The sequence below is a fragment of the Sphaerodactylus townsendi genome, linkage group LG16 (genome assembly GCF_021028975.2).
Source record: "Sphaerodactylus townsendi isolate TG3544 linkage group LG16, MPM_Stown_v2.3, whole genome shotgun sequence".
Taxonomy (NCBI): Eukaryota; Metazoa; Chordata; class Lepidosauria; order Squamata; family Sphaerodactylidae; genus Sphaerodactylus; species Sphaerodactylus townsendi.
This window is the reverse complement of record NC_059440.1, coordinates 19,167,609-19,181,180: the sequence shown is the minus strand read 5'-3', so window position 1 is coordinate 19,181,180 and position 13,572 is coordinate 19,167,609. Positions and strand designations below refer to the sequence as shown.

Sequence of the window (13,572 nt, the reverse complement as noted above, 5' to 3'; positions counted from 1 at the left end):
CGCCATCCACATTTTTAAATGGGTTCTGTTTTTATGTAATTGACATTTAAATTATGTTTAATGTTTGTTTTAACCTGTTGTGAACCGCCCTGAGCCCTCAGGGGGAGGGCGGTATATAAATCTAATAGATAGATAGATAGATAGATAGATAGATAGATAGATAGATAGATAGATAGATAGATAGATAGATAGATAGATAGATAGATAGATAGATAGATAGATAGATAGATAGATAGATAGATAGATAGATAGATAGATAGATAGATAGATAGATAGATAGATAGATAGATAGATAGATAGATAAAAACCCACCCTCCTCTCCCAGATCTCTAAGAACTCCCCAACCCAGAGTTGCCAGTCCTAAGCAGAACAAACCCCCTCAGATGCTAACCTCACCTTCCTCCCTTCACAGGTGTGTATGCAGTACCTGAAGGACACAAACATGCTTTTTGTTGGGGGCCTGATCATGGCCGTGGCGGTGGAGCACTGGAACCTTCACAAACGGATTGCGCTGAGGGTGCTGCTGACTGTCGGTGTGAAACCTGCTCTGTAAGAGACTCTCTTCCCCCTTCAGTTGGGCCAGGATCCCTCCCGTCTAAGATGGGCTTGTGCTTAATTTTCGACCCAAGCCTGCTGGCCCAGACCGACCCATCTGTCATGTCTCGGATGGTTACGGCCATTCAGAATGGGAGAGAGGGGCATTCCACAGAGCGACACTTTCATTTGGAAGATGGCCGCCATTTTCCCTGCCTCAGTCTCTGTGGTAGAAGAAAAGTTTGGATTTATACTCCGCCTTTGTCTCCTGTAAGGAGTCTCAAAGCGGCTTACAATCCCTCTCCTTACAACAGGCACCTTGTGAGGCAGGTGGTGCTGAGAGAGTTCTGCGAGAACTGTGACTAGCCCAAGGTCACCCAGCAGGCTTCTTGTGGAAGAGTGGGGGAACCAATCCAGTTCACCAGATAAGAGTCTGCCACTCATGTGGAGGAGTGGAGAGTCAAACCTGGTTCTCTAGATTAGAGTCCACCACTGTTAACCACTACGCCACGCTGGCCATTCTGTTCCCCTCAGCAGGGCGGGGCTTTTTCATGGATTTAAAAATAATAATAATTGACCTAAGATTTGCCATTGTATATCTCTCTCAGTTAACAATAAAAAGAATCTTCATAGACGTCCCTTGAGGAATGTCAGCATCGTGCAGCAAGAAAAGGAAAATGTCGAAACAGAGAGTTTGGATTTATACCCTACCTTTCTCTCCTGTAAGGAGACTCAAGGTGGCTTACAAGCTCCTTTCCCTTCCTCCCCCCACAACAGACATCTTGTGAGGAAGCTGGGGCTGAGAGAGTTCTGAAGAACTGTGACTAGCCCAAGATCACCCAGCAGGGATGTAGGAATGCGGAAACACATCTGGTTCGCCAGATAAGCCTTTGCCACTCAGGGGGAGCAGTGGGGAATCAAACCCTGTTCTCCAGATTAGAATCCACCTGCTGTTAACCACTACACCACACTGTATTACATGTAAATGGGACAAAGGCAGTCTGGACTTTCCCACCTAGATGGCAGGCCTCGAGACTTTGCTGTGACCTTTCCCAAAACTTCACAGCCAAGCAGATTTGGAAAAGATCCAAGAAAAGCCCAGTAAAGCTTAAAAGGTGCACAAACGCATCATGGTGCTGTGAAGAAGGGGGGGGGGGGGAACCTGCTTCCCAGCAATACTGAGTCTGGGGCTAATGATCTGTCTGAAAGAAGGCCAGTCACATGCTACAACATGCATTTCTTACATGCTCTGAGAGATACTTTCCTCTATTAACATTTGACATTGTATTCTCCTCAGAACATGTCAGTCCAAAACCTGAGGACTTGTTGGGGGTGGGGCTGTGGAGAGGGAAATTTGGAGAGGGATTTCACCTAGATTTTTTGAGGGAAACCATGGAGTTTGTCATCAGAATCTATCATGTTCTCCAGGAAAGCTGACTTCTGTATTCCGGAGATCAGTGGAAATATCAGAACTCCAGGTCCCACATAGAAGCTGGCAAAACTGGGTCATAGTCTACTCTGCCACCATGTGGGCTTGGACAGATTTATGGAGGAGAAGTCGATTTATGGCTACCAATCTTGATCCTCTTTGATCTGAGATTGCAAATGCCTTAACAGTCCAGGTGCTCGGGAGCAACAGCCGCAGAAGGCCATTGCTTTCACCTCCTGCATGTGAGCTCCCAAAGGCACCTGGTGGGCCACTGCGAGTAGCAGAGAGCTGGACTAGATGGACTCTGGTCTGATCCAGCTGGCTTGTTCTTATGTTCTTATGTGTGTTCAAAAATCAGCAGCTGTGCCCTTTCCCACCCAAGCCCCTGCACCTCTTGGAGGAAATCCATTGCACGCAACCCTCTCTTTTCCACTCAGCTTGCTTTTTCTTCCCTAGTCCAGTGGGGAAAGAAACCTAAAGACCACCCTTGCTAAGAAGTCAACAAAAGCCTGCTCAACCATGTATTTGTGATCTAAAAGAAGATTTTAAAAACAAACAAAGCAAGCATACATGGTCTTTTAGAGAGAGACATCTCATTTAGAACAGGTGAATATTTTGGTCTTCCAGCTTTCTCATGTCTAGACCTGGATGGCCCAGAGAAGTCTGATCGTGTTGGAAGCTAAGCAGGGTCTGCCCTGGTTAGCATTTGGATGGGAGACGGCCAAGGGAGTCCAGGGTTGCTACACAGAGGCAGGTGATGCCATACCTCCTCTGCTCATGTCTTGCTTTGAAAATCCTTTGGGGTAGCCATAAGTCGGCTGCAACTTGATGGCATTTCCCCACCACCATCAGCTTTCTCACAGCGTCTGTGTGTTCCCCTTCCAGGTTGATGCTGGGCTTCATGGGGGTCACGGCTTTCCTGTCTATGTGGATCAGCAACACGGCCACCACGGCAATGATGGTTCCTATCGTTCAGGCGGTCCTAGACCAGATGAACAGCTCCGAGCAGGACGTAGTGTTCTCGGAGTCCAACGGTGGACATGCCAACACCATCAGTGAACAGGAAAATAAAACCACAGAGGCAATGTCACCCATGCAAGGTAAACGAAGTCCCCTCCCTCCCCTGAGAACAGATTAGGTGGTTCCTCCTCCCACCCCTTAAAAAAAGGACAATTCCAAAACTTGTTGAGGATTCACCCAAATGATGCTCTTGGGGAAAACCACTCAACTTGAGACTAGAACAAGGAGAGCCAAAGAAGTCGGAAGAAAAAGACAAAAAATGGTGCAAATACAATCTGAGTGCCGCCATTCAGTTGAATCCAATTTAAACCTTTTGGTTCTCACTTAGAGAAGGAAGGGTCTGGAGAAGTCTTTCTGCACCTTTTGAGAAGAGTCAGTCTTGTTTATGAGATGGATTGACTCTATAGAGGAAGGCATGGTTTGCAAGACCTGAGCAAAGCTGTTAATGATAGGACATTTGGGAGGACATTGATTGACAGGGGCGCCGTGAGTCGGAAATGCCTTGACAGCACCACACACACAAGTCTTGTTACAGAGTCACAGAGCAATCCTATCCTGTTTCCTATCCTGTGTTCCCATCTAAGGCCACTGCAATTGGGCTGCGTGGTAAACAGCTCTCTTGCAATCCTGCAAATGCACATCTTGTCTTGTTTTATGTACGTACAAGCAGTGGTGGGATTCAAATAATTTAACAACTGGTTCTGGTGGTGAGATTCAAATGATTTAACAACTCATTGTTTACAAGCGCCATTTTAACAACCAGTTCTGCCGAAGTGGTGCAAACCAGCTGAATCCCACCACTGCGTACATGCTGTAAAAATTTTCAAGAGGCCCAGCAATATTTTGTTTCTCAGTCATAGGCAATGGCTACCTTCCCGGCCATACCAAAGAGAAGGATGAACGAACCAGGAAACTAATCAACAAAGGGATGACGCTCTGTGTCTGCTACGCCGCGAGCATTGGTGGGACAGCGACTCTGACCGGGACTGGGCCAAATCTGGTTCTGAAAGGCCAGATGAACCAGTAAGCTCCCTCTGACAATTCCCCCATGGGATCTGGAAATGACCTTGCTGTCCAGCTTACCACATAAACCTTCCTTGTTATTGTTATTACCAGATTGTTTCCCGACAACGGCGACATCTTGAACTTCGCCTCTTGGTTTGGGTTTGCTTTTCCCAACATGATCCTGATGCTGGTATTGGCTTGGTTTTGGCTCCAGTTTTCCTTCATGGGATTCAAGTAAGATTTCGCCATTAATTTTTTAAGAAAGCATTTTATACATTCTTACTTTGCCAATATTGCTACTAGTGCGAACAAAGCCATGCCCGTGCTTGGAATTTTGATCATACAAAGTCCCCAAATCGTTCTAAGTAAGCTGATTTCCATGATGCAAATTTATCAGAAGAGAAGGAAGGGTAATTGAGTGAACAGCCACCGATGGTACAAAGTCTGGATGTAGGGACATTTTTGATCGGTCTGGTTGTGGGAGGGGCTGTGGCTCAGTGGTAGAGCATCTGCTTGGCATGCCAAAGGTTCCAGGATCAATTCCCGGCATGTCCTATGAAAAGGCCAGATGGGAGGTTAGAAAGACCTTTGCTTGAGACAATGGAGAGCTGCTGCCAGTCTGAGTGTTTGTTGTGTGGGCGGGAAGGGAAAGGAGATTGTCAGCCCCTTACAGGAGAGAAAGGGGGGATATAAATCCAAATCCTCCTCCTTCTTCCTATCAAGCTCATCCTCTGTCCTCCAAAGACCTTCTCCAACCTTGGTTGCTCAATGTTCAAGTCCTCTGGCTGGTCACCTCCACAGCAAGCAGCTACTGACCAATCATTTTGTCTCTTCTCTTTCCAGTTTCAAGAAGACTTGGGGCTGTGGAACCCAAAGGACCGAGAAAGAGAAGTCTGCTTTCAATGTGCTGAAAGCTGAATATGGCAAGCTAGGCCCCATCTCCTTTGCAGAGTACAACCTGCTCCTGCTTTTCACACTGCTGGTCATCCTCTGGTTTACAAGAGACCCCGGCTTCATCCCCGGCTGGGCCACTGTCGCCTTCAATAAAGATCACGAGTGAGTGGGTTTTGCAGCTGCTTCTCCTGTCTGAGTCAGGCAACCACCAGGTTCATGCTGGGACAATGCAGATCCCTGCCTGGGTCACCTAAACATTGTGGCTTTTGCGTTCTTGGTGACTACCATGGGCAAATTGCTTGCCACAAGCCCAGTGCAGTCTGCAGAGCAGCTGGATAAAAGCAGATGACCCGAAGCACAGCATGTGTCAGCAGTGACTGACTCTGGCCCAAGCAGCTGGAATGGCTGGATGGTACAGTGTAGCAGTTAGCAAGTCAGAGGAGATATTGACAAGCTGGAATGGGTCCAGAGGAGGGCAACCCGAATGGTAAAAGGTGTGGAATCCATGCCCTATGACCGTGGTGGTGAACCTTTGGCACTCCAGATGTTGTGGACTACAATTCCCACCAGCCCCTGCCAACATGGCCAATTGGCTATGCTGGAAGGGGCTGATGGGAATTGTAGTCCATAACATCTGGAGCGCCAAAGGTTCGCCACCACTGCCCTATGAGGAGAGACTTAGGGAGCTGGGTATGTTTAGTTTGGTGAAGAGAAGGTTAAGAGGTGACATGCTAGCCATGTTTAGATATTTGAAGGGATGTCAATTACAGATTACAGATATTTGAAGGGATGTCAGTTACAGATATTTGAAGGGATGTCAGTTACAGATTACAGTGCACCTGCTCTTAACCACTACACCATGCTGGCACAAAGGCTTCAGTACACTTGGCCCTTCCATTTGAACCAGCTCATTTCTCTTCTGGCTGTGGAGCAGAACAAAACACAGTTTCCTCTTTTCTTTTGTCAACCCCCCCACCCCAACCTATTCCAGGTACGTGACAGATGCCACAGTGGCTATCTTTGTTGCCTTGCTGCTGTTTATTGTTCCTTCCACCAAGCCCAGATGTGGTTCTGGCAGTCAAAGAAGCTGTGATCTAGAAGAAGCAGAGGAAGGTAATGGCATGGAGATTTCTGCAGTCAGTTACAGTAGACGTTGAGTATTCCAGGCTGGTCTTCATAAGAAATTATCCATTTCTACTTTCAGCAGATGGAGCTTTCAGGGGTTAAACTGAGGAATATCAGGAGGGAAGCAACTCTCAAAGGGTTGAGTTTTGGACCATTTTGGACCAAATTTCACCCCAGTGGTCTTCTATGTAGCTGAAAGACTAGAAGAGTACCTGTGTGGGGATAGTCAATAATAATGCCTTTGTACACATCCTAGGTTCCATCCCTGTTGACATTCATTTCATTCTAGGGCAACTGCTTGTGAGAGACTCTTGGTTGGTCAATAAAAGCTATGACAGAGATTTGGGATTTTGCAATTTTCTGTGAACCAGCATGGCTACCTGGAAGATCTTCTACAGCTCCTCGTTAGCCATTCTCTCTCTTACAAACCTTTCTTTTAAATTTTTTTAAAAGCAGTTTTTTTGAAATAAAAAATATATACATATCGGTGTTGTCGCAATCGATTGGTTACAGATATCCAAAAAAAAAGGAAAAATACATAGTATGGTTGCTCTTATTTTACAAACTCAGGAAAAAAGAGTTGAGAAATGCCCCCAACTTCTATTAAACTACTACTAAAGAATAACTTTTAACACTTCTACCACCAAGGATGACTCCATTGTTTCTGACCTATTTTTCCCCCTCGAGGATAGTTAATGAATTCTTCCTGTATTTCTAATACGTTAGCGACAGCAACTTCACTCCTTGTATACTTAAACTTTGCCGGTTCCTTTCATGCTGAAAAACGTATATCAGAAGTGAACCTTTCTTAAGCACTTCTTCTGAAAATATAGAACTCGCTCTCGGATCTTCTGCGATTCTCTTCGAATGGCTACAGATTCAACCAGTAACCTCTGACTTTTCTTTGCAGCTTTGAAGGAGCCGTTTCTCCCACCCCCACTGTTGGACTGGAAGACGGTCCAGGAGAAGATGCCCTGGAGCATCGTGCTACTACTGGGGGGAGGCTTTGCCCTGGCCCACGGGAGCGAAGTACGTTTTTGTGGCGCAACCCTTTCCCTCGGATAACAGTTCAGAAATAGTGACTTTGTATAATCTTGAGAAAGGCCAGATTTGCTTTGGAACCAAGCATCCGTGCATCCTGGCTTTGGTTCATCTCTGAACTGGATGCGGCCACTTTCACAGAGAGTCAGCGTGGTGTCATGGTTAAGAGCAGGTGCACTCTAAGCTGGAGAACTGGGTTTGATTCCCCACTGGAGCTGTGGAGGCTTATCTGGTGAGCCAGATTAGCTTGTGCACTCCAACACATGCCAGCTAGTCACAGTTCTTTGGAGCTCTCTCAGTCCCACCCACCTGACAGGGTGTTTGTTGTGGGGGGTGGTGGGAAGGGAAAAGAGATTGTCAGCCCCTTTGAGTCTTCTTACAGGAGAGAAAAGGGGGGGGGGTATAAATCCAAACTCTTTTTCTCTTCTTCTTCACTGTAATAGTCCTGGAAGGACGCATAACTCTTGAGATGTGAAGCCAGATTTCCACGCTGAACCTAACCCAAAACATCCGAGGGGGTGCCTGTTCCCTGTCTGGGAAAGAGTCAGGGGTAAATGATCAAGAGGACTCTGCAAAGTTATTGTAGTGCAAGACACCCCTTTAGTTTTTCCAGCCTTGGCAGCTCCGAGGAGTGATTCATTCAGTGCTGCCCGTGTGTGGCATTGCTGGCTTTTGGGAAAGTGCCCCCCCCCCCCCATGCTGCCACTTGGCTCGAAACCAAGGTGCTTGTGCTCGAAATGCGAGCGGCTGCAGTTTGTATTCCGATGGCATCAGGACAAGGAGAGCTTGACCCAGTTTGAACTCGTTAGGAAATCTCCTCCCCCAGATATTGTGGCCGCGCCCCGAGACGGATTATTCGGTGCCATTGATCTAGGGAGGCTTTTAAATTGGGAGTTCAAAAACGCAGCGACCAGCCGTTCGGCCGGGACAGCCCCAAGCATCCTCCGACAGACACGTCCTGTGCTTCCAAAAGCCCTTTTGCTTGAGCAAAGAAAGACTGAGCTCAGACAAAGAGGATTTTGTGCCGGGCGGCCCCCTCGCAAAAGGCTGCTTGGCACCAGTGGAACGCAGAGCAAGTGGCAGACAGACAGCCCGGTGTGCTTCAAATCAGGGTGGGGGATGCTTGCTGATTTGGAGAAGGGAGCTGCGGTGGGCGCCTTGCAGTCATCTTCAGGAATGGCCCAAATGGGAAGGGTGCAATCCAGCAAATGGATGTCCTGTACAAGCACCTCTGGAATGAATGGGAGCTGTGTGGGAACTGCAGGAGGACGTCATGCTGCCGGATTGTGCCCTTTGAGCTTCGCAAACTTGGCTGTCTCGAGTGGTAGTTTTTCTTATGTAAATATTATCTCGCTGGGCAAAAATTGCCTTCGTTCAGGCTTTGCCCACCCTTCCAACAGCAACAAAAAAAATGTTGAATGACGTGTGGAAGCCCTGAGAATGGAGCACTTATTACTTGTGGCCTTTGGCAAAGATGGCGCCCGATGTACAGAGCTGGGAAGGGATCTTTTAAACCTAAAAAAACACAACCCCTAGGTGTGTAGTTAATGGGTTAAAGGTTCTGGTCTAGAGGAAGCCTAGGAAATGCAGGACACTCTTAACCTCTGTAAATTACCCATTAAGCAGAGCCCGGCTGGATCAGGCCAAGGTCCATCCAGCCCAGTATCAGATGCCTGTGAGCACAGCAAGAGGTAGTATCCCCCCCCCCCACTTTGTTTCTGCTCCCTCTGTAAAGCGAGCCCTGTGCAGTAGTTGGGAGGCACAAATCCCTCCTGCCGTAAAGCATGCTGGCTGACCCAGGGCCATTCATTACTTCTTGGATTTGCCTGCCTCGTAGGGTTGTTGTGCAGATAACTTGGGAAGGGAAAGAACAATGTAGGCTAACAGGAAGATAGGTGAGATGATAACATAGGAAGCAAAGGGAGACTTTGAAAGATTCTCCAGGTCTCTCCAAGAATTGATTGCAGCCTTGTATGAAGAAACTCAGCACGTTTATTTACATTATACCACTTGGGCCTGTAGGCCCTAACAGTGAGGTTGTTGGGGGGTTTTTTTGGATTTATACCCTGCCTATCTCTTCTGTAAGGAGACTCAAGGTGGCTTACAAGCTCCTTTCCCTTCCTCTCCCCACAACAGGCACCTTGTGAGGCAGGTGGGGCAAAGAGAGTTCTGAGAGAACTGTGACTAGCCCAAGGTCACCCAGCAGGAATGTAGGAGTGCGGAAACACATCTGGTTCACCAGATAAGCCTCTGCCACTCAAGTGGAGGAATCAAACCCGGTTATCCAGATTACAATCCACCTGTTCTTAACCACTACACACCACGCTGGCTCTCTGGACTGACGTAGGGTCGACTGTTATCCTTGAAGTTGATGCTTAGTTGTTTTTAGTTCAAGGGAAGAAGCAAAATTGTCCCCTGTGCCGATGGTGTGGATGATATAGTCCAGGGTGGCATCTAAAGACGGCTTGTTGCGAGAATAAAATGGAGGAAGACAGGAGAGTGTAGGACAGGTGGGAGAATGCCGTGTGAGATAAAGGTGGACTGACACCCTCTGATCATGGAAGCACAGGCCAAGTCACCAGTTTCTGACATGGCGGCGGCGGCGACTTCAGACAGCCTGTGCTGCTTCTAGCAGTGTGGCATCTCATTCTCTTTCTTTCTCTCCAGGCCTCAGGGCTGTCCAAATGGTTGGGCAACCAGATGACTCCGCTACACACAATCCCCGCCTGGGCCATTTCCATCATTCTCTCTCTCGTCATTGCTGTTTTCACCGAATGCACCAGCAACGTGGCCACGGCAACCCTCTTCCTGCCGGTTTTTGCAACTTTGGTAAACAAACAAAACCAATGTTTTGCAATGAAAATCTGAAGGGGGTGGGAGTTGGTTGGCAGTGCCTTTTATCCCCACGGCACCTCATGGTTGCGGCCACAAGCACTGCCTCATACGAAAGGACTGTACAGTTAATTTGGAAGAGACGCTACCTGTTTTGGGAGGATTCTGGGAAGGTGAACAAAGAGACGTAAAACGTTTATGGGAGTGGCTGCTGTTAAAGCATGCTGAGACTAGTTCATTGGGTGAGGAGCTTTCTAAGTTTCCACTGTGAAACTAAAGAATATGAACAGCCAAACTGCTCCAGCAATTCCATCCGGGTGGTGGCTTTTGAGACTCTCTCCTCTTGCATTTCATCCTCAAAACAACCAGCTTATCCCCATATTGTCAGACCTCGGAAGCGAAGCAGGGTCAGCCACGGTTGACACTCGGATGGGAGACCACCAAGGGAGTTCGGGATTGCCACACAGTGGCAAGCAGAGGCAAACCACCTCTGCCCATCTCTTGCCTTCAAATCCCCATGGTCCTGGGAAACACCATGAGTCACTCGTGACTTGACAGCACACAATTATCATTAATTATTTCCTGATTCTAATTCATTGCTCTGGGAAAAAACCTCAGCCTCTGGATTACAGCTGCAGCCCTGATCTCATCTCTGTAAGTGACAGGTAGACCGTGTTCTGTTCTACCAATAATTGCAGATGCACTTCAGACAAGACCTGGTTTGCTTTTTGAAAGCAAAAAAAGAGCAGTTGCAGAGGGAATGAGCAAGTTTTGGCTCTCAGAGACTCTGCACTATGTCTTTCTATCCCAGGACGCTAACTATGGCCCCTTCTGAACATGCAGAATAATGCACTTTCAATCCATTTTGCAGCTGGATTTTACTGTGCAGAATAGCAAAATCCACTTTCAAACAATTCTGCATGTGTGGGAGGGGTCTGAGTGTTAAATTTCCCCTCATGTTGTCCATTTTCAGATGCGCATTATGAGTTCCCCACTGGGAATTGAATCTCTGGGTGTGCGGAGGCCTGATTGAAATGGGGACTGTAGCATATGGTCAAAGGGGGCACTTTAGCCTTCTCTTCCGGGCTGTTTTCCTGACCCGAAACAGCCTCTGGGAGATGGTATTTGCCCTCTGGGCTGTGTGTATTCTAATGGGACCATTTCAGATCATGAGGCTGGCATGGTGGAGTTGCAAGCACCTTTTCCCCATGCTATAGTCCTGATCTAGATCTGGCCCACATATGCTTTGGAATTAAGTTTCCAGCACGGAGCTCTCAACACACATTGGATTGTCAGACTTATGGAGAAGAATATGTAATCTGCATTGAGGGTTTTAACATCTTTCTCTCTCTTTCAGTCTCAGTCAATTGAAGTCAACCCCCTCTACATCATGGTCCCTTGCACGCTCAGCTCTTCCTTTGCCTTCATGCTTCCCGTGGCCACCCCTCCAAACGCCATTGTCTTTTCATACGGCCACCTCCGCGTCTCAGACATGGTAAGCCGGTGGTTTGCTGTTGCAAAATCCTTCCTTTTATCCTGGGCACTGCCTTCCACCGGTCATTCTTAGGGCAGCACACTCTGATTGACCCAGTGAGCAATACTTGTAAAAGACAAATTTTCTGTGGCAGAAGAAGCCCTGTGGCGCAGAGGGGTAAGCTGGGGTATTTTAGTCAAAGCTCTGCTCATGACCTGAGTTCAATCCCAACAGAAGTCGATTTAGGGTAGCTGGCTCAAGGTTGACTCCTCCTTCCATCCTTTTGAGGTCAGTAAAATGAGTACCCAGCTTACTGAGGATAAAATGTAGACAACTGGGGAAGCCAATGGCAAACCACCCTGTAAACAAAAGTCTGCCTACTTAAGGGTGTGGTGTGATGTCACCCCATGGTGTACACCCCATGGTGTTCCACAGGGGGACTACCAGCGTGGTGTAGTGGTTAAGAGCAGCTGGATTCTAATCTGGAGGACCAGGTTTGATTCCCCACTCCTCCACCTGAGTGGCAGAGGCTTATCTGGTGAACCAGATGTGTTTCCGCACTCCTACACCAGAGACAGGAGGGGCTGCAGGCACTTGCATAAAATGGATGGTTGGAGGGGGAAGAGACCAGAGAGTTCAGGGGCAGAAGCCAGGGGATTATAAGGAGCCAATAGAGTCGAGGGGCGCAATATGGGGCTTAGTGTCTCAGCTGTCTATCTTTGCCCAGAGCTCTGCAGCCAAGCACAAGTGGGTTAAGCCCAAGCAGGGAGAGCCTCCATGGCCGTTGTTTCGTGCAAGAATATGAGGTCTGACTTTGGTACCACCAGCTGGTCCCACAGCCAGGCAGGAGGACATACCATGCGCAGCTGGCAGCTCAATAGGCTCATCCTGTCTTTCAAAGCTTCTCAGAAAAGATGGAGAGCAGAGAAAGGATTTCCTCACCAATGCCAACTTGTGTTCTTTCTTCAGTGGTTGCATTCTGACATGCTGATTCTCCCCTCTTGCAAAGGTTTGCTCAGTGACTTGGGCTCCAGCCAGGTACCCAGAGAACTGTCACATTGTCTGTTTTCTCTTCCCCCAGGCAAAAGCTGGAATTGTGATGAACATTATCGGAGTCATTTGCGTCACTCTGGCCATTAACAGCTGGGGCCGTGCCCTGTTCAACCTGGACACATTTCCGTCCTGGGCAAACGCCACAGGGGGGTAACGAAGGCCAAGGCCCGGACGACTCCAGACAGAGGATCTTCTCGCCCCGTTGCTTCATTGCCTTGAGTCTTTTCTTAAGCCCTTAGTCAACCCTATGGGGTGGGCACTTGTATCACATCGTGGCAAATCCACAGGAGCTCATTCTACCTGTCCCTAAACCAGATTTGCTGCGTGTAGACAGACCTCTGAGGAAACATGTTGACATCTCTAGGACCAGAAGTAGCCCAACCATATATTTCCAACCAGTCAGGAGAAGAATACGGGTGACTTTTTTTTTTTAACATGAAGAACATTGGAGAAAGAAATGACTGTGTAAAAAAAAAAAAAGGGACCACAGTAACTGATTTGACAGAACTCAAACTCATTAAGACAATGCCTGTACAGTCCTGGAGCTGATTAACTTTTTTATCTGGCCTGGCACGTTAACCATTGCACAGATGAGTTCTGGACTAATCGCAGGCAAGGCGTGGCAGGAAAACCTGCCAAGAAAGACTGTTCCGCAAATGCAAGGGACAAATATTTGGCAAGGGGACCTGGTTTCCTTTTGCACTAGATGTGGGTCACGTTGGCTAACGCAATAACCCGGCTTCCAAGAGGAGCCCGTTCTATAGGAAGTGAAGGGCACTCAAAGGTAATAGTAGGGAAGCCGACAGACTACGCCTGTTTGGGAGACTCCCCGGGACACGGGACTCGGGTTTCAGGAATGGATTGAAAAGTCACGAAAGAGGTTAAAGTTAAATCTTTACAGGCGGTCTGCAGCCAGAAATCTTGGGAGCAAATAATCCCAAGGGTACCTGGGTGGGGGAGTAAATGCAGAAAAGTAGAATGCCAGTTGCTTGGTGGGGGTAGCAACTTTGGCCTCTGTGTGCTTTCTTCTGGGGCCTCTGGTTACCCACTGTGGGAAACAGAACTACCCTGTTTCCCCGAATATAAGACATCCCCGGAAAATAAGACGTAGTAGAGATTTTGCTGAAGTGCAAAATATAAGGCATCCCCCAAAAGTAAGACGTAG

General features: G+C 47.9%; 1 protein-coding gene across 1 annotated transcript in view; it reads left to right on the top strand.

Annotated features, from left to right (window-relative positions):
- Nucleotides 1-13,572, top strand: part of SLC13A5 (solute carrier family 13 member 5) — a 17,701-nt gene extending 4,129 nt beyond the window's left edge. Inside the window, exons 3-12 of the mRNA XM_048519548.1 lie at nucleotides 413-549; nucleotides 2,849-3,063; nucleotides 3,838-4,006; nucleotides 4,100-4,222; nucleotides 4,832-5,044; nucleotides 5,874-5,995; nucleotides 6,918-7,036; nucleotides 9,716-9,877; nucleotides 11,238-11,375; nucleotides 12,436-13,572. Coding sequence (XP_048375505.1) covers nucleotides 413-549; nucleotides 2,849-3,063; nucleotides 3,838-4,006; nucleotides 4,100-4,222; nucleotides 4,832-5,044; nucleotides 5,874-5,995; nucleotides 6,918-7,036; nucleotides 9,716-9,877; nucleotides 11,238-11,375; nucleotides 12,436-12,561 — 1,524 coding nt within the window. The 3' untranslated portion in view covers nucleotides 12,562-13,572. The remainder of the gene's footprint in view (nucleotides 1-412; nucleotides 550-2,848; nucleotides 3,064-3,837; nucleotides 4,007-4,099; nucleotides 4,223-4,831; nucleotides 5,045-5,873; nucleotides 5,996-6,917; nucleotides 7,037-9,715; nucleotides 9,878-11,237; nucleotides 11,376-12,435) is intronic.